The 24,007-nt window shown below is 34.2% G+C and overlaps 3 protein-coding genes across 5 annotated transcripts in view; 1 reads left to right on the top strand and 2 right to left on the bottom strand.

Annotated features, from left to right (window-relative positions):
* hmgxb4a (HMG box domain containing 4a) overlaps positions 1 to 3,170 on the bottom strand; it is a 28,417-nt gene extending 25,247 nt beyond the window's left edge. Inside the window, exon 1 of the mRNA XM_087242920.1 lies at positions 3,119 to 3,170. The gene's annotated coding sequence lies outside the window, so the exon portion shown is untranslated. The remainder of the gene's footprint in view (positions 1 to 3,118) is intronic.
* foxred2 (FAD-dependent oxidoreductase domain containing 2) lies at positions 1,258 to 16,076 on the bottom strand. Of its 3 annotated transcripts, XR_015480052.1 has the most exons (11): positions 15,940 to 16,076; positions 14,194 to 14,419; positions 13,308 to 13,613; positions 12,756 to 13,007; positions 11,211 to 11,543; positions 10,963 to 11,129; positions 8,273 to 8,438; positions 7,146 to 7,372; positions 5,017 to 5,187; positions 3,057 to 3,356; positions 1,258 to 1,706 (listed from the first exon to the last, which is right to left on the bottom strand). XR_015480052.1 is itself a non-coding variant. In NM_001441865.1 (10 exons), exons 2-10 carry the CDS (start codon positions 14,412 to 14,414, stop codon positions 3,136 to 3,138), a joined length of 2,064 nt encoding a protein of 687 aa, NP_001428794.1. In that variant the 5' UTR covers positions 14,415 to 14,419; positions 15,825 to 16,076; the 3' UTR covers positions 1,258 to 3,135. The 3 variants fall into 3 exon arrangements, 2 of the variants coding, with proteins under 2 accessions (NP_001428794.1, NP_001070128.2); NM_001441865.1 differs by having other exon boundaries at positions 1,258 to 3,356; positions 15,825 to 16,076; NM_001076660.2 differs by having other exon boundaries at positions 1,258 to 3,356.
* A 1,808-nt stretch (positions 16,077 to 17,884) lies between these two features.
* Positions 17,885 to 23,989, top strand: hmox1a (heme oxygenase 1a). Its single transcript, NM_001127516.1, has 7 exons — positions 17,885 to 18,126; positions 18,212 to 18,254; positions 19,469 to 19,580; positions 21,377 to 21,592; positions 21,696 to 21,968; positions 23,373 to 23,421; positions 23,512 to 23,989. Exons 2-7 carry the CDS (start codon positions 18,214 to 18,216, stop codon positions 23,637 to 23,639), a joined length of 819 nt encoding a protein of 272 aa, NP_001120988.1. The 5' UTR covers positions 17,885 to 18,126; positions 18,212 to 18,213; the 3' UTR covers positions 23,640 to 23,989.
* Positions 23,990 to 24,007: the final 18 nt, after the last annotated feature.

Genomic DNA, 24,007 nt, shown 5'->3' with positions numbered 1-24,007 from the left:
TAAGATACATAAAACGTGATGTGACGGAAAGATGTTGGGGTATGTTCAGTATGAACAACCTAAAAGTAAGCAGTTGTATGTAGTGAACTTAGTTTTGCTGCTTGCTAAATTTCACATTTATAAGTCAACATTTTCAAACTCCAGACCTATGTCTATGTTATTTTCTGTACAAATTTAAACAACACTTTTTATTGATCCAATGGTCTCATAACCAAAAGACTCTAAATCTGTCTGCGGTTCTTTTAATTAGTTTAATTTTTTTGCTTTTTCAACATTTGAATATACTCTTTCTTTTTCTCTGTTTTTAGTTGTATTTTTCTTCATTGTTAAAGAAAAAATTTTAAAATAGTTTTTTTTTTATTTGCTATAAACAACAGTATTGTTTTTTCTATGATAGTTTTTCAATAATATTATGAAAAACCGCATCTTACATTAAAAACTCGATCCAATATCCCAGTCTTTTCAATAGCAAGAAAAGGGCAATACTGTAAAAAAATACAATGTTTCTGAATCAGAGCAATGTTTACTATTATCTGCATTAGTAAATGGGTTTTATTCACGGTATATGCAGGAATCCTAAAGGTCATTTTAAAACCTTTTTAAGACTTTTTAAAGACCTTCTCAGAATATTTTAAGACCTCATCGCTACTTCAAGCTCTCTTCAGTATAAAACTTTTAACTTAATAAACAGTTTTAGTTAAATAAATCAATGGAGCACAACCAAGCAATAGAACTCAGATAAGCTCGGAAGAAACAGAGCTTAAAAGAAACTCGTCTTTCTCCATCCAGTGGTACGCAAACTTTCATTTGACCATTTAGCCGCCTGTTTCGCTACATGTGGAGAGCGTCACATCACCTTCCCGCATTTGTCGCAAATTACATGACATCACCCCATGACATCGGAGCTTGGCCAGATGCACCCTGGCCTGAACCAATCACATGGGTCAAGCATGCCACTGTTAATATTAAAATTAATATATTTATGCTTTTTTGGAGTAAAACACTTTGGACAATGCTTGAACTAAATTCAAGACCTCATAAAAATTTGATTAAGACTTTGTAATACCTTTTTAAGGGCCTTCATTATCTCATAATTGATTTATAAACCTTTAATACTTTTTAAGACCCTGCTGACACACTATTCTTGCAATAAAAAAATATCATCATCATCATCATCATCATCATCATCATCGTCATCGTCATCATCATATATTCTACCATAAAAGGTAAAGGCAAAAACACAAATTCAGAAATGAATTATTTTGAGACAGAATGTGTTTATTGTTATTATAAATAAATGTTCATGCGTGTCGACCCATGAAAATACTTTCCTGTTTAACCTTTAACAATAGTATAAAAAATAAGTTAAGCATTATATTAGAACACCAAAATCATCTCATATAAAACGCTGCTAAATTTGGCTTATAAAACCTATGGCAAGCAATACTTATTATGTCTGATCATGCTGGATGTGGGACGTTTCTATAAAATGAACAGTATGTCACAAAAATGAGTCCACCCCTCCCATTACTGCAAAAAATTTATTATATCTTTTCATAGGACAACACTTCAGAAATGACTCTTTACCTCAATGAATAGTAGTCAGTGTAAAGTGTGTATAGCAGTGTCAATTTATTGTCCTCTCAAAATAACTATAAATACAACCAATAATAGCTGAACCCCTGGCAACAAAAGTGAGTACACCCCTAAGTGAAAATGTGAAATGTCAATATTTTGTGTGGCCACCATCATTTTCCAGCATGGTTTTAATTCTTTTGGGCATGGCGTTGACCAGAGCTTCACATGTTGCCACTGAAATTCTCTTCCACTCCTCAAACACAACATCATGGAGGTGGTGGACATTTGACACCTTGTGCTACTCCACCTTCCTTTTCAGGATGCCCCAGAGGTGTTCTATGGGGTTTCTGTCTGGAGACATGCTTGGCCAGTCCATCACTACCCTGAGGCTCATTGGCAAGCCAATGGTCATCCTGGAGGTGTGTTTGGGGTTATTATCATGCTGGAACAGTCCAGTTTCCTGAGAGAACTGCTTCAGTATGTCACAGTACATGTTAGAATTCATGATTCTCTCAATGAAATGTAGCTTCTCAATGCCAGCAGACCTCATGCAGCCCCAGAACATGACACTCTCACCACCATGTTTAATGGTAGACAAGACACACTTGTCTTTGTACTCTTCACCTGGTTGCCGCCACACACACTTGACACCATCTGAACCCAACGGGTTTATCTTGGTCTGAGACAACAGGACATTCATTCATTCATTCATTCATTCATTTTCTTGTCGGCTTAGTCCCTTTATTAATCCGGGGTCGCCACAGCGGAATGAACCGCCAACTTATCCAGCAAGTTTTTACGCAGCAGTTGGATTCCAGCCGCAATCCATCTCTGGGAAACATCCACACACACATTCACACACACACTCATACACTGCGGACAATTTAGCCTACCCAATTCACCTGTACCACGTCTTTGGACTGTGGGGGAAACCGGAGCACCCGGAAGAAACCTACGCAAAGGCAGGGAGAACATGCAAACTCCACACAGAAGCGCCAACTGAGCCGAGGTTCGAACCAGCGACCCAGTGACCTTCTTGCTGTGGGGCGACAGCTTTCTTAGAAGAGGCTTCCTTCTAGGACCACAACCATGCAGACTAATTTGATGCAGTGTGCGGCGTACGGTCTGAGCACTGACAGGCTGACCTCCCATATCTTCAATCTCTGCAGCAATACCCAATTTAACCCACCTGCTATCTGTGGATACCTGAGACAGTGTAACACTAATGAGTTACATGACACAGGGAAAGAAAAATTACTACTTGATTTTCACATTTTCACTTTTGTTGCCAGGGGTTCAGCTCTTATTGGCTGTATTTATAGTTATTTTGAGAGGACAATAAATTGACACTGCTATAAACACTTTACACTGACTACTATTCATTGTGTCAAAGAGTCATTTCTGCAGTGTTGTCCTATGAAAAGATATGAATAAATATTTGCAGAAATTGTAGGGGTGTACTCACTTTTGTGACATACTGTACATACATTTCATGAAGAGTGAGAGGCAGACAATCTAGAATGTGTTGAGTCTTTGGTACCGTTCATGTAATGTCCCTCAAAGGTCAAAGTTCACTGTTGAAATGACTGCAGCGCCAGCGTGATTCAGGTACTCAGGAACTGATGCGTCTTCACTGAGTGCAGCATCTTCCATGAGTCCTGCCTCACGGGCATGTTGCCATAGGTGACGGTTCCCCATGATGCCTTGCTTTCTCAAGTACCCTTGACGGCAGAAGAGGGGTGGATTACGACTGGTGAGGGACAGAAGGAAGCAGGATTCTGAGAAAAAGTAAATAACAAGTGATTAAATTTAGCATGACGTTATTCTTCTGAATACTACGATACATTCTGTATAATCACTAAAGTTTGAGGTTGAGGCCATGATCCTGAAAATACAGTAAACAGGAATACTGTCGGTTTTCTTTATGATTATATTTATATATTATATTTGAAAATATAACAGTTAACTCCTGCATTTTTAGCATCATTCCATCATTACTCCAGCCTTCAATGTCATATGATGATATATAGTTATGTAGATGATATATATAGTATGTCACAAAAGTGAGTACATCCCTTCTACTTCTACAAATATTTATTTATATCTTTTCATAGGACAACTATTCAGAAATGACTCTGACACAATGAATAGTAGTCAGTGTAAAGTGTGTACACACTTTTGTGACATACTGTTTACAGTAGTTATGGTTTAATGTATATTTGTCCTTTTTTAGTAGTGTTTTTTTGTTTCTATTTTTATTTTATTTATAGACATTTTTGGTATTGGTTTTGATGATGATTTCATGTAAATGTGTCATTTTATTTGTTGTACACCAGTAAAAGATAGCCACTAATGGGGATTTAAATAAACACAAAATAAAAACACAAAAATGTCATTCTTCAAAAATCACTCGAATTTCAAGCTCAAGAAATATTGTATTAATATTAATGCTAAAAACATTAAGGCTACATTCACACTGCGAGGCTTAGTTCTCAAATCTGATTTTTTTTTCTCAGATTAGATTTTTTGCATGGCTGTTCACACTGTTGTTATAAATGTAGTCAATATCAGATCATCAGTCATATGAACAGATTATGGTCCTAAACTGACCTGTATGCACAAAAGTACAACTACACACAGCACAAAATGTCTAATTATGCACACAATGAGTATACTGTATGAAGTCAATAAAGCCTGTTGTCAGACTATGTTTAAGATAATTATTGACTTTTCAATAAACAACAGCTGTGTTTTTTTTATGAACTCTAAATGATCGTTTTTCTAGTACTAATGTGCATTTCAGTGTTTGAAACCTAAAATACGTGTTTTGTGATGATTTGTTATTAATGAAAACTGCAGTGATCATCTCACTGACCACCATGTGTAGTGAACTCATCAATGGTTGATGAGGAGCAACAGACTGAACTGCAGGAATCTTGTCTGGTGTTAAAAATGATATTGTTTGGCAGAGTCTGATTACCTAGCCTTCTACTAATTTGTTATAAACAGCATAGGCTGTTTCAGGTCAAAACTCATCAAGGTGTCTGGAGCACATACCAGTACAGAATAATGATGTTTGTCGATCGAAATCACATGAATTCCAGCATGACCATTCACACTGCGGTCAGATAACAAAACATTAGATCTGTATCTGATTTAATATTGCATATGAAAGTGGCACAAATCAGAATTGAAAAGATCAGATTGCACATGGTTTGGGCTGTTCACAATGATTCGGACCACATTTGCCTGCAGTGTAAACATAGCCTAATACTGCTTAAAAATGTTTGACACATTGTTTTATTGCGTGTGTTTAGTGAACTTTGACACTAGGTAAAATGAGGATTTGCACTGGGGAAAAAGACCCTTATTGACCCCAACCTTTAGTCATGTTCTCCCAAACTCTCCGAGGAACATTTGTGTACAGGATGTACTGACCAGCATAAAAGGCCCGAAGGTCAGTCTTTAGGCAGTGCTCCAGGAAGCGTCTGAGAGGTTGGCTGTGAGATATCGGTTGATCCCATTCAGTCAGGAAGTCCTCCACCATGTGATGAACAGCCTCGGGTCTTGGTAGTGGCCAGCCAACTGGACGCTGCCTCATATCTTTATCTATATAAACATAAAAGCATGCTGTTTTTAATACTATGATCAGCAGAATTTGCCAGTCACATACCCTTTCATATATAGTTAAGGTCTAGATTATTAGTCATCCTGTGAAATTAATTATCAATAAAATATTTCCCAGTGCAATGAAATTCACAGTATTTTTTCTTCTGAATGAAATTAAATCAAGTCAATATCATATTGTTAATATTATATAGCAAATATTATTCATATTAAATTGTAAAATATTAAGCACTATCATTGTGTCAAAGAAAAAAAGAAATAAGTTACTAAAAATATTGTCGAAAATAATCTCTCCATTGAACAGCAGCTGGAAAATATTTTAAGAGGAACTAATTTTTTCCAAATGGCTAATCATTTAAACCTTAAACTACATAAGACACAGAGTTCAGACTATACAAGATCTTTGAATATTGAATATTTGTTCTGATGTCCAGAAACAGCATCAGTCAATGTCCATTATGACACACTAGACAAGATAAAACAATCAATTCTTGTGTCCTAAACCCCAAAGTTAGTTTACAAAACAGCACAACAGATCACACCAAAAAAAGTCTGAAACATGTTAGGGCTGCATGTTATTGGAAAAATCTGACAATAAAATATTTAGTTTTCCAGCAATAAACAGTTGAAGTCAGAATTATTAGCCCCCCTTTGATTTTTGTTTTCGTTTTAAAATATTTTTCAAATGATGTTCAACAGAGCAAAGAAATTTTCACAGTATGTCTGATTATATTTTTTCTTCTAGAGAAAGTCTTATTTGTTTTATTTTGGCAAGAATAAAAGCAGATTTAAAATCTTTAAACACCATTTTAAGGTCAATATTATTGGCCCCTTTCAGCTAGATTTTTTTTTCTCGATAATCTACAGAACAAACTATCATTATACAATAACTTGCCTAATTACCTCAATCTGTCTAGTTAACCAAATTAACCTAGTTAAGCCTTTAAATGTCACTTTAAGCTGTTTAGAAGTGTCTAGAAAAAGATCTAGTCAAATATTATTTACTGTCATAATAGCAAAGATTAATCAGTTAATAGAAATGTGTTATTAAAACTATCATGTTAAGAAATGTACTAAATAAAACTCTCCATTAAACAGAAATTGAGGGGGAAAAACAAACAAGGGGCCTAATAATTCAGCGGGACTTAAAATTCTGACTACATCTGTTAACATTATATTGATATATCACAATATACAGTTGATATAAATAGCTCTATTTGGAAAGATTATATTCATTTTGATCAACAGGTATGATCAATCTCTTTCTATACAGTACATCTAAATAAATTACAATACCTTACAAGCATATATAAATTCAACAGAGCAAAAATAAAAGTGAAATAAACAGTGCTTTATGGGTGGTCTAACAGTATTTAAGTACAGAAACTAAACAATCAAAAGTAACATGGTCATCATTGTATAAATAATTAAAATATTTAATAATATCTTTAATAAATAATCTAATCCTGTGATGTGACCGTTGCGGATACACACATTGTGATATTGCCCACCAAGCACTTTTTGTGTTTAACAGATGTCTAATAGATGTCTAAACATAGTCATTTTAGCTAAAGCAAGGTTAAATTTGGGCTGTCAGTGAAAATCTAATAGAGGTCTAAGAAGAGCCCAAAACTAGACTAGTCGTCAAATAGACAGAAATGAATGACTACACATGTAAAGTCAGTCTAATCTGTCTATATGACCACTAGTCTAGTTTTGAGCTATTCGTAGACCTCTATTAGATTTTCACTGACAGCCCAAGTTTAGTCTTGTCTTAGCCAAGCTGTCTACATTTAGATGTCTATTAAACATAAAATTGTTTGCTAAGTGTTGCTCAAACAATATATTGTTCAGCCCAATAATGTGTAGTTTAACCCTAGTGCAAGAATTATTGGCTCTCTAGACTATATAAAACCAACAAACACAGAGAAGCTTTTCACCTGTAGGTAGTGTTTTGTAGTAGTACAAGACCGGATGGAGGAAGTTGGACTTCCAGGCTTTGGTCCATTCTGACTCAGCCCGACCCGGACCAAGAGTATCAGTATGGTTCAGTCCATACTGCATGACCAAGACCAGAAGACCATGATCTGAGATGGAACGTCCAGACAGAGCTGACAGCTGGGGCAGGGCCTGTAGAGGAAACTCCTCCAGATACTCACAGTGAGACCTGCGGAGCCAAGAAAGAGAAAGAATACAGTTTACTCTATATAGTTAACTCTAGGGCTTTAACCACAAGATAAACATTTAATTAGATGTTTGAGAAATTAGTTTAGCATATAATCAATGTTGAAAGTCAGATACAGTTTTGATAATCAATAATCCACTTTTGGGTTCACTGGACATATGGAAAGATATACAGTTGAAGTCAGAATTATAAACCCCCATAAATTTTTCCCCCAGTTTCTGTTTAACGGAGAGAAGATTTTTTCAACAAATTTCTAAACATAGTTTTAATAACTCATCTCTAATCACAGATTCATTTTATCTTTGCCATAATGACAGTAAATAATAATTGACTAGATATTTTTCAAGATAATTCTATACAGTTTTAAGTGACATTTAAAGGCTTAACTAGGTTATTTGGTTAACTAGGCAGGTTAGGGTAATTAGGCAAGTTATTGCATAACGATGGTTTGTTCTGTAGACTGTTCAAAAAATATAGCTTAAAGGGGCCAATAATTTTGACCCTAAAATGGCTTTTAAAAAAAATTGTAAAAAAAAAAAACAACTGCTTTTGTTCTAGCCAAAATAAAACAAATAAGACTTTCTGCAGAAGAAAACAATATTATCAGACATACTGTGAAAATTTCCTTGCTCTGGTAAAGATCATTTGGGGGAAAAAATAAATTTAAGGGGGCTAATAATTCTGACTTTAACCTTATATCCTGCGATGTGACTATTGCAAATGATTACATATTACTGTTATTTCATAAATTAATCTCAATAAATGAAGTCATGAATCACCCTTAAACATTTGCACAGTAGTTTACATTTAAAATCTCTTTAGCTAAATAATTGACAGCCTAGGATGACATATTGTAACCCCATGCCTCGAAACACCTCTTACCCTTGCAGTAAAATAATGTCCCCAAGAACCCCAAACATCTGGTACGTTCCAGAAGCTTCATTCACCCTCCTCAGTATCCAGGACTGCAGCTGACTGATGGGTATGTTTGTAGTGGGCCATGCAATGTTATGATAACGCTGCTCCAGGATTTTATGAACAGCCCGCACTGTAATAGCAAAACAGAGGAACTTTATATACTCCTACTTCTAAAGTGCCATTTAAAGCAACATTTCCAGTCTTTCTGACACTATTTCACTCACTAAAAACAAATCGCCCCAAATACATCTAAAAGACAAACACAGCAGGTTTAAGTATAAATAAATAAATAAATGTTTATAAAATGATTATTTCTGCAATTACAGCCATCATAGCTAGGACAGTTGAACACAGTGTAGAAATAGAAGTTCAGATATTTCAGTGCATTAAACGCATAAATTGGACTGCAAACATAAAAGTTCTCCAAGCACAAACAGAATACAGCTTCAGTACTGCTCTATAATTAAAATTATTATAACACATAATTAAAATAACAGGGATCTTAGTAGGGATAAATGATATAAAACATTTTAATTGATACATATAACCGATAACCGATTAGTCTTTTTCATGGCCAATTCAAAGAGTGTACAGAACGACGCAATGAGCGCCATGCAGTTTTAAAACAGCAGTCACTTATATGTGGAAAATGGACAAATTTTGGATATCCATCAGTTACTCGTCCAGCAAGCACACTTTATCGGATATGGTTAACGGATTTTATTTATCTGTGAAATAAAATGGCTTTATTTTTACCCATATTGACTGATAATTTATTTGTCCACTAATGAACTTACAGGTTAGTGTGATTGATATTAGGGATGCACCACCGATATGGATTTTTTGGCCAATATCGATAACCGATAACTCTTAAAATTTGGAGGCCAATGACCAATATTTTAGCCAATGATATAAATATTTCACAATGGTATATTTTTATACAGCGAACAACTGTTTATTTTAAAAGCTTCATAAAGGTTTGAACTGATCTTGTGAACTGAATAACCTACCCAAAGTAATGTGCACTCATTATAATATTTGATATGCAGATCAAACTGAATCGCCATCAATAACACATGGCAAGCAACTCGTTTATAAGAACAAATAATCATATTCGATTACAAACAACCCAACGAGTTGTTTAGCAGCACGTGTGCATCGCTGCTATTACGTTTAAATGTAATATATTTCCTGAGGCGATTTCAACCAAAATACCCAATGACACTCTATCAAACATATCTACAATGATAAGGAATATGGTTACTTACTGAGTTATTACACACAGCAATACCACATGAAGAAAGGATAAACTTTGAAGGAATAATCAATGTGAGGTAAGCTCCCTTATAGTGAACTGGACAAGTCTGAACAAGTTCGACACACGCATGCACAAGGCAGGCAGTTCTGTGCAATATCGGCTTAAAGATATCGGTCTAATTTTGATATCAGTTCGATAATGATAGCATTAAAAATACCATTTATTGTGGATAAAAGGCTTGTTCTCCGGCATTGGAAGTCATCTTCACCCCTACATTGAGATTTCTGAGGACTCTATTGAAAAAATGTTTTAGTGTTTATTTCTTGACTATCTGGATGAACAAACCAGCCACTCAACCTCTGTGGATTCTCCAGAGATTTAATTTACTTATTTTACTTGTTTAATTAATTATTTTTATTTTTTTATTCTATTTTCTATTGTCACCCGCTACACGATGTTGTCGTTGTTTTGCTCATTGTCAGGGACAGTGTCGAGTGTTTTGTGTGTATGCTTTTCTTTGTGGTTGTTCTTGAAAAATCTAATAAAATCTAATTATTTAGAAAAAAAGATAGCATTTATCGGCCGACAACGATATGGCCATCGATATATTGTGCATCACTAATTGATACCAAGTTGGACATCAATGTTGATCCTGGAACAACATTCCGAGAATGAGAATTGAGGGATAAGTGTACAGTTTATTATAAGTTTAGGCTTACAGTTAGGTTTATGTACGTGTGCATGATTGCAATCCAACTACCATTTCCCTCTGATTTCGAAAATAAAGTTCGGGTTGGGTTTAGGGGTATGGTTTAGGTATGAATTACATTTACAAACAAAAAAAAAAAATACCAGGATCAACATAGATGTTAAAGTACAAATGAAATCAAAACTAATCATATGATTTTGCTAGCTCACATTGCCAGTTTTGTGGTGACCAATTCATCTGTGCATGTCATTAAAAAAATAAAGTTTGACCTTAATCTAAAATTAACATGTTTTTTTTCCAGTTAAATTCTCAGATTTCGTATGTCTTAGGTAATGGGCGTGGCTAACACACTTAACCACACCCCTCCCAGCGCTCAGTTTTAATAACAAACAGAAATGGTGAGATGGAGGTGTCTGTTAGGTAATAACTCTTCTAAAACACATTTCCCCATCTTTCTGAATAAAATGCCTACTTTACTACATCCAAAAAACAAGCCACATCCACTGTTTTGTCATTTAATATTTAGTTTCTCAAGGAACTGCGTCCCAATACAAAAAAAAAAAAAAACAGTCGTAGCTTTCAGTCCATGCAAACTTTAATCTAGGATCACATTGTACTTAAAAAAAACGCATCCCTAATATCCTATCTGTGTTCACAATAGTTGAAAGAACAGTAATAAATGCTTACCGGTGTAGCGAAATCCGTGAATAAACCCACCAGCAGACATGCGGTAGTCTCTGGAGTGGGCAGCTATACCCAACACAAACATGTTAGGTGTTCCTCTGCCTTCATACCAAGCTGTTACCCCTGGCAACCGACCTCGGGCACCGCTGCTTTGGGGTGGACGTGCAGATCTGGATAATTAATGAAAATATCTAGTCAATGTGCGTATACTTTACTCTATTTGTTTTTTGGATTTTACAGATTGATCTTACCCATCAAAAATGGAGAAGTTGAAACGGAAGCCCAGGCAGCGGATCACTCGGTCATACGGCTGTCTGAGTGAGAAGTTATCGGTGTGATAACCAGGCAGATTTTGACCAGTGACGTTTGAAATGTTGGTATCATTCTGGTCATCAAGAAGTTCAGTAAGAGTTAAATACAGTGGCTCATTTCTCTTTGTCGAAGTTGAATTTCTTTTCTTTGCCGCTCTTCTCTTCCCTCTATCTTTTGCTCTACGGACAATGGCAATATCCTCCAGTCTTCCCTCTACTAAACCGTCCAGAGATTTCAGCTGGTAGGTGTCTAATAGTTCATTATTCACTGCTCTACAAAACAAGAAGGTTCATTTCAACTTAGATTTTTACATAAACAAATTTCAGGCAAATTTTTAAGGGCAAAAATGGTTTACTGTCTACTGTCAATAGCAGTGCTGAACAATATATCGTTTGAGTATTGATATCGCAATGTGTGTATCTACAAAAGTCGCATCACAGGATAAGATTATTTATCAAAGATTAAAAGATTTTATTAAATATTACTTATAAAACTTATTTATACAATGATGGCCATGTTATTTTACATTTAAATGTTCAATTTCTGTACTTCAATACTGTTAGACTACCTAAAAAACTATAAAGCACTGTTGCTATTTTTGCTCTGTTGTATTTATATGCTTGTTATTTATTTTATTTTATGATGCACTGCATAGAAAAAGACTTGATCTCATTTGATCTAAAGTATTGAAATCTTTCCAAATAGAGCTATTTAAAATGATCTGATATTTACGGTGGCCGAGAGAGCTTGCAATGCGCTGCAATTTCTAAAACACCAGCAAATTAGGAAATGATCTTTATTAGTTTGACAGCACACATGTTGCAAATTCTCACAACACAAACCTCTAAAGAAATGCACAGCATCTTGTCACAATAAAACTTTAATAGCACAGCGTTTCAGTTAATCATCAATTACGCTAATAATTTACAAAAGACAACAGAATCGTGTAATCAGGATGTAAAAATAAACAAAATGATCTCAACTTTAAAAGACCACCAACAACTTTACTGAGCAACAGTCACAGCATAATAACGCATCAATATCTCAGCAGGGTCCGTCATGTTTTTGGGTCCCCTTGAAACATTTCCATTGTGTTACGTGAATATTTGCAAGTGTTGTGACAAAATGCAGCTCGTTTCTTAATTTGTTTGTGTTGTGAGAATTTGCAACACGTGTGCTGAAAAATGTAAAACTGACGCAGATCTTTTCTTAATTTGCTGGTGTTTTTTGTAAATCCATGTGTTTTCTTCAATTGCAGCGCATTAAGCTCTCTCGACCACCAGAGATATTCATATCGAAGCAAAATCTTTCACCTTGACGTCAATTCACAATTGTGAACTGACCCTTTAATCTAAAAGGCTTTTAACCTTATTTGCTTTTGATCTATGAATTATGTAAAGAAATAAAATAAAATGCACTTATCAGGCATAGTAAATGGGCAGGGTTTGCAATAGAATGAAAGGAAATTATTGAATTTTAAATACCGGAGATCCCCAACGTAGTGAGTCTGCCATGCGAGTCGTACTGGGCTTGGACTATACAAGTGGATCCGGCTTGCTCTACCCAAGATGCTTTGCGCCGTCTCAAAAGCGGAGTTTCCTTTGCCAAGGATTAACACTGCCTGGTCTTTAAACTCCTCCGGATCAGTGGGAATTGACTCATAACCCTCCACCAGGTCAGAGCCACGAAAATCTACCTCCTGAGGAACCCAAAGACCAGTTGACACTAACAGGACCCTACGAGCACAAAAAAAGCAGGAATTACCTTACGAAATATTGTTAAGGGGCTGATTGATATATATATATATATATATATATATATATATATATATATATATATATATATATATATATATATATATATATATATAACATATTTTATAATATATAAGTATATATATAACAAATTAATGAAAATATTAACCAAATGTAACTAACTTTTGAAATGATATTCAACTGCATTTAAAATCATTTAAAACCCACTTTCGATCCCATTTTTAATGTTAAATGTTAAAATTCATGAATGCATTACTATACCTGCACTGATAATTGACACCATTCTGATCAGTCAGAACGTAGCCTTGGTGTCCATTAAAATCTGATGCTTTGATTCTCCCTACATCAGTGCCATATTTAACCTTCAGTCCCAGTTCCTTCTCAAACAAAGAGAGGTAATGTGGAAAGTCATCAGCACTCGGGTAAAGCTTTCGGCTGATTCGCTGAAACAGGAGGTCAGGCCTGTCACTCAACAGGGAGTTCCAATCATGACGCAGATTGAATTCCTTGTTCCGCCTTCCTGTGTATATTTTGTTAATGCTGATGAGTTTTCTGTGGCGAGGATATCTGAAAAGAAAATGAAAAAAAGCTCTTAACTTGATTCGGCAGAATTACTTTAAATCGTTATAAATCATAGTAACAATGCTAAATATTTTAATTGTGTAGCACACTACATTGAGATATAATATCAAATGAAGAAAAAACTTAATAAAGATATATCTGAGAATATGTGACGCATTACATATATCATATTAAAATGTATTGAATAGAGCCCTGCACATTCCAAGTGGGAAAAACAATTACATTACAGCGAGCCAACAAATTAAGGATTTGTTTCTTTGTTTTTCTCAAGGTCATAATTTATTATTTGTGTCCCAGGTTTAGATAAAAATGTAATAATTTAATGACTGCAGAAATTTGTGCTTACAGCTTAAATTAAATGTCTAGAAAGAATCATTCTAGATCTGTTTGAAAAAAAAAACATCATAAATTATTAAATTCAGAACTCATTAAAACATTGTTACCACAATTTACTAAATCAAGGGAATTAATTCTTAAGTTGTTGCCACAATGTTACTAAAAACAATATAACTAATTATTTCGATACATTTGAGAGCACATAAGTTCTCGTTCAGATAGCACACACATGTTGAAGAAGCTGCCTGGTCCTGCGTTTCTCTCCAGAATAATATAATCTCTCTGGCTCCTGGACAGAAAGTATCCCATCTGGAGGCCTGCGGGTCCAGCTCCCAGCACACAGTACTCATGGCTCAGTGTGCGGTTACGACCATGAAGACCAGAAGCAGACACGGCCAGGAGCAGGTCCAGGACACACAGGAGCCTGAAGACTAGCTGAATCACACTCATGAGGCCTGGGGACAGAAATAAAAACATCAAAAGATTAAAGCCAAACACTTCACATTAGATCTTTATAGATAATTAATCATATATGCAGTTCAGCTTTATTAATAAAAAAACAAATACAGCTTAACAAGTAACAGTTTAGACACAGTTTAGACACAAATAAACAGCAACTGAATAAAAGCAAGATATCAGCTATTAAACTATAACAGTAAAGTCACAAAGCATTAACACAGGAGTCTGAGAAAAATGAAAGCCAATATCAAAAGATATTTAGAGGTTTCTGCATCTAAACTCTTCATATGTATAGATGATATATACTTGTAAAATAATTATAAATGAGAAAAATATCTGATGCTTTAGTAAGAAGATTATATAAAGCTGCTGTCAGAATTATTGGAACCAGTGAATTATAGCCCCCCTGTTTATTTTCCCCCAATTTCTGTTTAACAGAGAGAGGATTTTTTTCAACACATTTCTAAACATAATAGTTTTAATAAATCATTTCTAATAACCGATTTATTTTATTTTTGCCATGATGACAGTCAATTATATTTGACTAGACATTTTTTAAGACACTTCTTTACAGCTTAAACTAGGTTAAATAGGATAACCAGGCAGGTTATGGTAGTTAGGCAAATTATTGTACAACGATGGTTTGTTCTGAAGACTATCGGAAAGAAATATAGCTTAAAGGGGCAAATAATTTTGACCTTAAAATGTTTTGTTTTTTTTTAAATCTGCTTTTATTCTAGCCAAAATAAAACGAATAAGACTTTTTCCAGAAGAAAAATATTATCAGACATACTGTGAACATTTCCTTGCTCTGTTAAACATCATTAGATGAATAAAATAATAATAATAATTCTAATAATTCTGTCTTCAACTGTATATTTATGTTGGTGCATTTAAACACAATAGATTTATTGAACAGATATATTTATATTTTAGTCACCAAACATATCTAGAAATAGAAAGATAATACAATGGAATTCAAGCAAAATATTGTTAAAAAATGACAACCTACAAAATTAAAACATATATATTTACATTTTTTTGTTTCTCTTGATTTTTCCTCTTTTTTTAATTTTGTATTTAATAATTTTTATCTATACCATATAAATTTGGGTGTTTTCGTTTTTGGACCGTTATTGTAAGTTATTTTGTCAGATAAGCTCCAGATTTGGCTTCACTACTGACTAATCGAATGTTTATGCACAAATATAATATTGTATAGCTTCATATTAAAATCTGAATTAAAAAAAAAGATTTGTGAGGTGTTAGACAGACAGACAGACAGACAGACAGACAGACAAGTACTGAATAGACAACAACACAACTAAGAATAAAGACGAACACAGTGGTTGACAACATTAAAATAAAAACAATTTGCGTGTTTATATTTCAGATACTTACTGAGATTTCGCCTCAATTATGGCTCCCTGTACCAGTACTGGTAATGCGGTAACATCATGCAAAACAGCTGAAAACACTTTATAAATGAATAAATATTGGCATTAAACCAACATACCGTCAACTACAGCTCCTGCTGCAATCCTTCAGTAGCCGAAAACAGGGAAATGAACAGCAGGCATTTTGTAAACTACATCTTTGCGAGAGCACGGTTTTCATAACATCTTCCACAAACAGGAGACGGAGCGTACTTTTGACGTCACTAAAGAATGTACGTCATGTGCTAACCAATGGCAGGTCCGAAAGGCGTGGTTATAGTGGACACAGTTCACGCCTACTTAAAGAGCACATCATTTTTTAAAGGATTTTTAAAAAAATATGTAAAAAATATACATCTAAATATTAATATAGCTCTCATAATTTTAATAACGTTTAACTTGATACTTTCCAAATGCCTTTAAACAGGGTGGGAATTATACATTGGTGATCAGGGGGTCGACTTATTTGTTAAGCTTACAGTGAATTAAATTGATTAATTTAATTAAATGACATCAAATTTATTAACAGGACTTGTTTGTAATCATTGTTTAGAAAGATATTAAATGTACTCTGATATTCCTGATTATTTCAGGGCTTACTTGCTTATTCAAATTATGCGTCTAATTTGACTTTACTTTTAGTAAATATGTAAATATTCATTCATTCATTTTCTTTTCGGCTTTATTAAATCGGGGGTCGCCACAGCGGAATGAACCAGCAACTTATATAGCACATTTTTACGCAGCAGATGCCCTTCCAGCTGCAACTCATCTGGGAAACATCCACACACACTCATTCACACTCATACACTGCGAACAATTTAGCCTACCCAATTCCTGTACCGCATGTCTTTGGACTATAAGGGGAAACCGGAACACCCTGAGTAAACCCACGCGAATGCAGGGAGAACATGCAAACTCCACACAGAAACGCCAACTGACCCAGCCGAGGCTCGAACCAGCGACCTTCTTGCTGTGAGTTGACTGCACTACCTACTGTACCTCTGCATTGCCTATGTAAGTATATACACCTATTTTACTATCCCGTGACCACTTACGATATATCCATATGATCGCACCTGATCGGCTGGTTTGGACACTTGAAATGATTCTTGCAAAGACTAGCGTGAGTTATGCATAAAACCTTATAATGGTTTGACTATTATAGGGGAGATCAAATGAATGTCTATATGTCTATTATTTTAATTATGAATATAATTTTTTTTAAATACTGATCAGGGATAACTATTTCTCACTATTAAAGGGCTGACCCCCTCATATATCTTGCTTTGACATCCTACAGGGGGATCAAGCATTAATTAGGGGAGTCAATCCCCCCAAACGCCCCAGTAATTCGCACCTCGACTTTGACAGATGTTTAGCTCTTTATCCATGTCCGGGACGCTTTATTAAATGACAAATATGAAAATATTATTTGTTTGTTGCTGCAAACAATAAAAAACAAGACATGCTGCTTCCACTTTTGAGAATTGAATGGTAGAGAAATTAAACTATAATCAAAAAGAAAAATATAAATATGAATAAAATTATAAAAGTAATATTTTTAAAAAGATTATTTCTCTATTTATAAAAACGATATGTGAATGCAGTTTACCATTCTATGATTATTTACATTTTAGTCTCATTAAAATATATATTTAATTGCTTGAAATCAACAGGCAAGTTTGATAATTAAAATCATTGCTGTAAACCGCACATCAGTTATAGTTAGCTCTTCCAAAAAAAGTCCTTAGAAAATCAATTTTTTTCTGTAAAAAAAGGGGACTTTGGTTCTTCTTTCGGTAGTTTTGCTTCAGTAAGCCTGCTGCCTGTTGTGCTGTGTCATGTTTAGACACACCAACAAAGAAACCGCGCAGTCATGAAATCGGTGAAAGCTGTAAAGTGTCCCACAGCGCAACAATTTCCTCACCTAATTACATAACTTAAGTCGTATAACACTTTCTGATTTTATAACCCATATAAACAAAACGACCCAAACAGCCTGATATGCGGATCACTATAGTAACCCTCTCTGCTTTGTCATGAGAAAGCGCTGAGATTTCGCCCAGTCATGTTTAGCTCAGGCATGTGAAACTGGCTCAACATTTTCACTTCCCTTTCCACTAAAAAAACAGTGACTCAGACAGAGAGGAGAAAGTATAAAAACGAAGTGGGGCGGTCAGGGAGCTCACACAGTCGCAGTGAACACTGAAGACAACGCAAGCTCTTTAATATACAGAAAGAAAGACAGGACATCTACAGCACAAGTAAGAACATTTGCGATCTCTGTTTAAATCTGAGTCTGCGGAAATGGCGACATTTGATAACAAATAGGGCAATCTGTTTTTTTAGAGATGGACTCCACCAAAAGCAAAGCGGCAGAGAACACTGGCAGGTAAAGAAATGCTTTGTTTTATTTATTGTTTAGGCAGAATTTCATAGTGATAAACACTTCATCTGACTGCTCCAGGAAAATCATACCAGATAGTGAGCTACAGGAGTTTCAATTGTAGAGATACTGTTGGAGTGTATCTATAGGATAACTGAATTGTCAAAATAATTAAGATTCTTGTGAAATTATATATTTTTTTAAAGTGCTGTTTAACATAGAGAACATTTTATCCCATTTGTAAACACAATAGTTAACAACTAATTTCTAGTAACTCATTTATTTTGTCTTTCCTTGATGACTACATACATTTTTCTAGTTATTTTACAAGGGATTAGTATTCAGCACAAAGTGACATTAAAAAGGCTTAACTGGGTTATTAGGTTAACAAGGCAGTTTCATAAGGGGGATTTTTCATAAGAGGGATAATAATGACCTTAAAACAGTTAATAAATAAATAAATAAATAAACTGGTTTTATTTCAGCCAAACTGAAATAAATAAGACTATCTCTAGAATAAAAAGATATGAAATCAGTGAAACTGTTGAAAAGCACTTGGGAAATACAAGAATAACAAATTCACAGGAGGGTTAATATTTTTGCCTTCAACTGTATTATCTCAACAGAGAGGGACTAGAGGATGTGATGACTTAGGATGAGGATGATTTATCTAAAAATGAAAATCTATTACCTCAAGTGATTATACATTTTTAAAAGTCTTGGTTACTTTTTGTTTTAAGGTGTGTTTGTTACAGTGTAACTACTTATTTAATTACTGACTAATAATAATTAATTCCATGTACTTACTATGCGTTTAGGGTTAGTTATGAGTAATTAATTAACTACATGGAACTTGTAAAAAGGACACGTTAATCAGCGCAATAGCCTAGTGGTTAGTGCGCTGACATATGGTGCAGTAGCACTTCAGGGCATCCCAAGCTCAAATACCAGCTCGCCGTCCCTACTACCGACTACCATAGAAAATAATATTCCAAGTTAGTGGTTACTAACATTCTTCAAAGTTTCTTCTTTTGTGTTCAACGGAAATATGGAAAGAAACTGATCTGGTTAGGAACTAGTTCAGGGTGAGATAATGATGACAGTTTTCATTTTTGAGTGAACAGTCTGTGTAACTCAATGGTTCTGAAATTCATTGGCCAATAATAAGCTAAGTAGTTTAGTAAAGTACAAATGTGTGATTCTCCATGTTTTCTCCACAGTGATCTGTCTGAACAGATAAAAGCAGTCACTAAAGACAGCCACGTCAGAGCTGAAAACACACAACTGATGCTCAGCTACCAGAAAGGACAGATCACACAAACACAGTACAAGGTAAAACTACACAAACACATCCAAATCAAATCTGTCTGTCTATTTATCTATCTTATATTTTAATATTCTTTAATATTGTTGAATCTAACTTATATTTTAAAACAATATGACTATAACGCAGTCTTTATTTATTAGTCTAAACAGTTTTGTTTGTGCAGCCCTATTGATTATATACTCAACTCCTTGTCAGCTCAGTGTTCTTGTATGATGATTTAAACATTCACCTGATTAGAACTTGCTGTTGAGTCTGGTTCAGTCAATAAAAACACAGACTTATGATATTAACTAGAGGTTGCGTTTAATCTATTAAAAAAAAAAAAAATATATATATATATATATATATATTTATATATACTATTAACAGAAGATGGAAAATTAATAAAATGACATTTTTTAAACAAATACCTTTTTTTTTTTTACAGGATTGTAAAATAGCAATGATTTTTTTTTTTTCAAACAGCGTATACAATATGAGGGCTGAAACCTTTTGATAACCTAATTATTTTGTGGATTGTCAACTAAAGTTTTAAAAACTAAAAATGATTTTCAAACAAAAATAAAAATAAATTTGAAATATTCATCAAAAATGTCGGCACCAATGGTGTAGTGGTTAGTGCGTTGACACATGGCACTCCAGTGTTCACGGCAACCTGAGTTCAGTTCCCACCTTGAGGTCCTGTGCCGACCCTTCCCCTCTCTCTGCTCCCCAAACTTTTCTGTATAAACTCTCTACTGTCCTATCAATTAAAGGTGAAAACCCCTTAAATAATAGTAAAACAAATTCATCCAAAATAAAATTTTCAGTAATGGATGAACTATCCCTTTAATATACAGCGTATATTTATATTGCATCATATTATAAAGTAAATAAGCATGACTAGTTATATATTTTGTAAACACTATCAACAAAATTCAACAACATAAAGCATCGTTATTTGAGTTAATTCTTTATTTAACCAGGTGAAAAAACCCTTAAGATTTAGATCTCAAGGTGACCTGTAAGAGATCTACAACACACAGTTTTAAAATAAAAGCTAAGAATAAGACAGCTTAGTCTTTCAAGCAATATTAAACATGCCAACATTGAGCAATGGATTCATGTCTAGTGTTTAGGATAGAGCAAAAGACTTCAGTCGGACTAAGATCAGATATTTTCAGTTCTTTCCCAAGAATTTTCCAAGTTAAGGAGGCGGCTTAACTGTAAGCTATGACTGAAAACTGAAAGCTCGCTTTCCCATTTCAGTCCAAACCTGATAAGTATCGCATGAGTGTAAAGCAAAGTGGCTTCTCATCCTTGGAAGAAGGGATCATACAGTAGATATGAGGGTGCTAGACCAAGAAGAGCTTCATAGTTGTTGTTTTTAAGTTCAATTTAATATATATATATATATATATATATATATATATATATATATACATATACATACACACACTCACACACACACACATATAGAACAAGAAAGGGCAAACATTTGTATGTGTCAAGTATGAGGCAAGGACGATATAAAGGGGAAAAAATAGATCATCTTAGTCACAAAACATACAAGTAAAACTAGAAAAGTTATATATCTTAAACCTCAGAGGGGTCACTTGATTGCTTTTGAGTTATAGATTTGTCAAATAAATCAAGAAAATGTAGTAGCCAAGTTTCTAAAGGAGCTAGTCCTTTAAATCTGAGTCTCTCCGTCTAAATTACATGAAGGAATAACACTGAATTAAGGGGGTAAAAGGGATTTCATATTCTTAAGCTCTAGTCTTATAGCCACAACTTAAAACATTTTTAATTGTGTCTGCAGCTTCTGCTGTGCTCTCTATACGAGATCTACCGAGCGCTGGAGGAAGAGCTGGACAGAAACGCAGACCACCCAGCAGTGCAGCCCATTTACTTCCCTCAGGAATTGGCCAGACTGGAGGCTCTGGGGCAGGACTTGGAGCACTTCTTCGGCCCCCAGTGGAGGAAGAGAATAACAGTGCCTGCCGCCACACACCGATATGCACAGAGACTGAGAGAGGTGACTGTGTGAACCTGCTCTTTTTAGGATATGAAACTGCATCGCTTTTACATCACAATCAGCGATTCTCAGCACTCATCACTTACTCTCTGTTTCCCTTTAGATTGGCAAGAGCAGTCCCGAGCTTCTGGTGGCGCACGCTTACACCCGCTACCTCGGAGATCTGTCTGGAGGACAAGTTCTGGGCAAGATCACACAGAAATCACTGGGGCTGACTGGAAACAAGGGCATTTTATTCTTCTCGTTTCCTGGAGTGACGAGCGCCAATAGATTCAAGCAGCTGTACAGGAGCAGAATGAACAGCATAGAGTTCACAGAGCAAAAGAGGCAGGAAGCACTGGACGAGGCCGTCAGAGCATTCGAGTTCAACATTGATGTGAGTGCTGACATCCATTTGATTACGGGACATTTTGTTTACTGCAGTTGTGATCTTCAATACACAATCTAAAAACATGATTTCTGAAAACTACTAATTTAAGAAAAAAAAAACTGAATAAATCATTCCTTAAATTTTTTTTTTTTGCTGTTGAACGCTTCAATACACAACTTAACCCTTTAACTGCCTGCTCTACCAAATGGTTAACCATATTTTGACTGTTTTAAATGTCTATCAACATAACATTTTAGATAGTTTACACACACACACACACACACACAGCATTGGTGGTTTAAAAAAAAAAAAGCATAATCCTGTTGCACTACTACACTTGATTTTGTTTGTAAAAAAAACAAACAAGAAAACATGTTAAATGAGAATCTAAAATATTTTACGACATACTTAAAAAATAATATTCAGAAATGCTTTATTTTTTAATTATTTTTTATATTGTTTTTGAATAAATTGGTCTTACACTTCATATTTTAAGATTTTTAATAGTATATCTTCATTCTGGTACTTTTACCATAAACTGACATCAACCATTTGGTAGAAGTTAATATTTTAGAAATTATGGCATGTGTTAAAAAAAATGCATTGAGTGTGTTAACTAGTGACATTAGGAGTTAAGAAATGCAATCCAAACATTTTCTTGGTGGGGCAGTTAAAGGGTTAATCTTTAAAGATTTAAATCTTTCTGTTGATGTAAATCTATACATGATTAAATAAATGAGATGAGACTTGAAACTTCTCAGTTTTTTGGGAGATTTATAATTAATGTTTTTGTCTGGAAAAAATTTTTGTAAAATATTGGCCTTCCTAATTAAAGAAACTATATAATATATATTGTAAATACATAACATTTTTAGACAACACAATGCCAGTGTTTGAACTTAAATATGATTTAATAACAATAAGTTTTTTCAATCACAACAAACAAAAACGACCTAGCACCACAAATTTTTTTATTTTTAATTTAGGATTTTTAGGATAAGCTGAAATATAACCATTTAAGAATCAGGTATTTGATGGTTAAAAATAAAAATCATGCAAGTCAATTTTAAATGCATAAATTAAGAGTTTTTTGCAATTTTTTTTTTAAGAACCAAAAATATTGTAATATTTACCATTAGACAAATGTACAAAATATCTGATTTATCTGAACTCAATGAATTAAGTACCAAACTATACTACATTGATTTATTAACTTAAGTCAAATTTAATTTCTATATAAAAAAAAAAGAAGAAAAAAAAAAAAAAATCGATCATTTTGACCCATACAACTTTATATTGGGAAATTAGCCAAAATATACCTGTGCAGCATAAACCTAATTTTGTGATAAACCTAGTTTTGTTAAACTACTGGAAAAATGATAGATGGCTTGTTTCTGTCATTTTCAACAGGTGTTTGATGATCTTCAGAAAATGCTGAGCATCACAGAGGAAGCTTCAAGTAAGTATTAATAAATAAGTCCTCAAACGTGTATGTCAATATGTAAGATAACTGGAATATAAATAACATTCATTGTTTTTGTTTGTTTAGGTGATAAAGGAAATGAAGCAGCATCCCAAAGTCTGTCAAAAACCTTCTCCAGCTCTCCAGCCCTTCAGTTCGCATTAGGAGTGGGCATCACGTTGGCAACGGTTGGCATGGGAGTTTACGCTTTTTAATTCAGATTAGTTTTTTTTACTAGTCATCTGTAACTGTAAATATTAATACAATGAAGTCAAATTTACAGACTGATCATTAACCAACTGTAATGTATATGTACTTTATTTCTGGATGCATTTTTCAACATGAAACTGTTAAAATACAAATAATTTTTAAATGTATGTCGGCTTACAACTTTTGACAGAATATGTCTTCTTAAAATGTATTGTTTTAATACATTAGGCAAATGCTTTTCCTTAATGATTTACAGTGCATATACCTTCCTGTCCATAAACGCTTTGAGTTGTCTTCTGTATGTATTCTGTGTAAATGCAAGATTAATAAACTGTTTTAATATATATTTTTAAAATCCAATTCTGATGTGTCT

Source organism: Danio rerio, chromosome 3 (genome assembly GCF_052040795.2).
Source record: "Danio rerio strain M-AB ecotype USA chromosome 3, GRCz13ab, whole genome shotgun sequence".
NCBI lineage: Eukaryota > Metazoa > Chordata > Actinopteri > Cypriniformes > Danionidae > Danio > Danio rerio.
The sequence above is the reverse complement of the archived record's forward strand: the minus strand, read 5'-3'. Positions and strand labels throughout refer to the sequence as shown.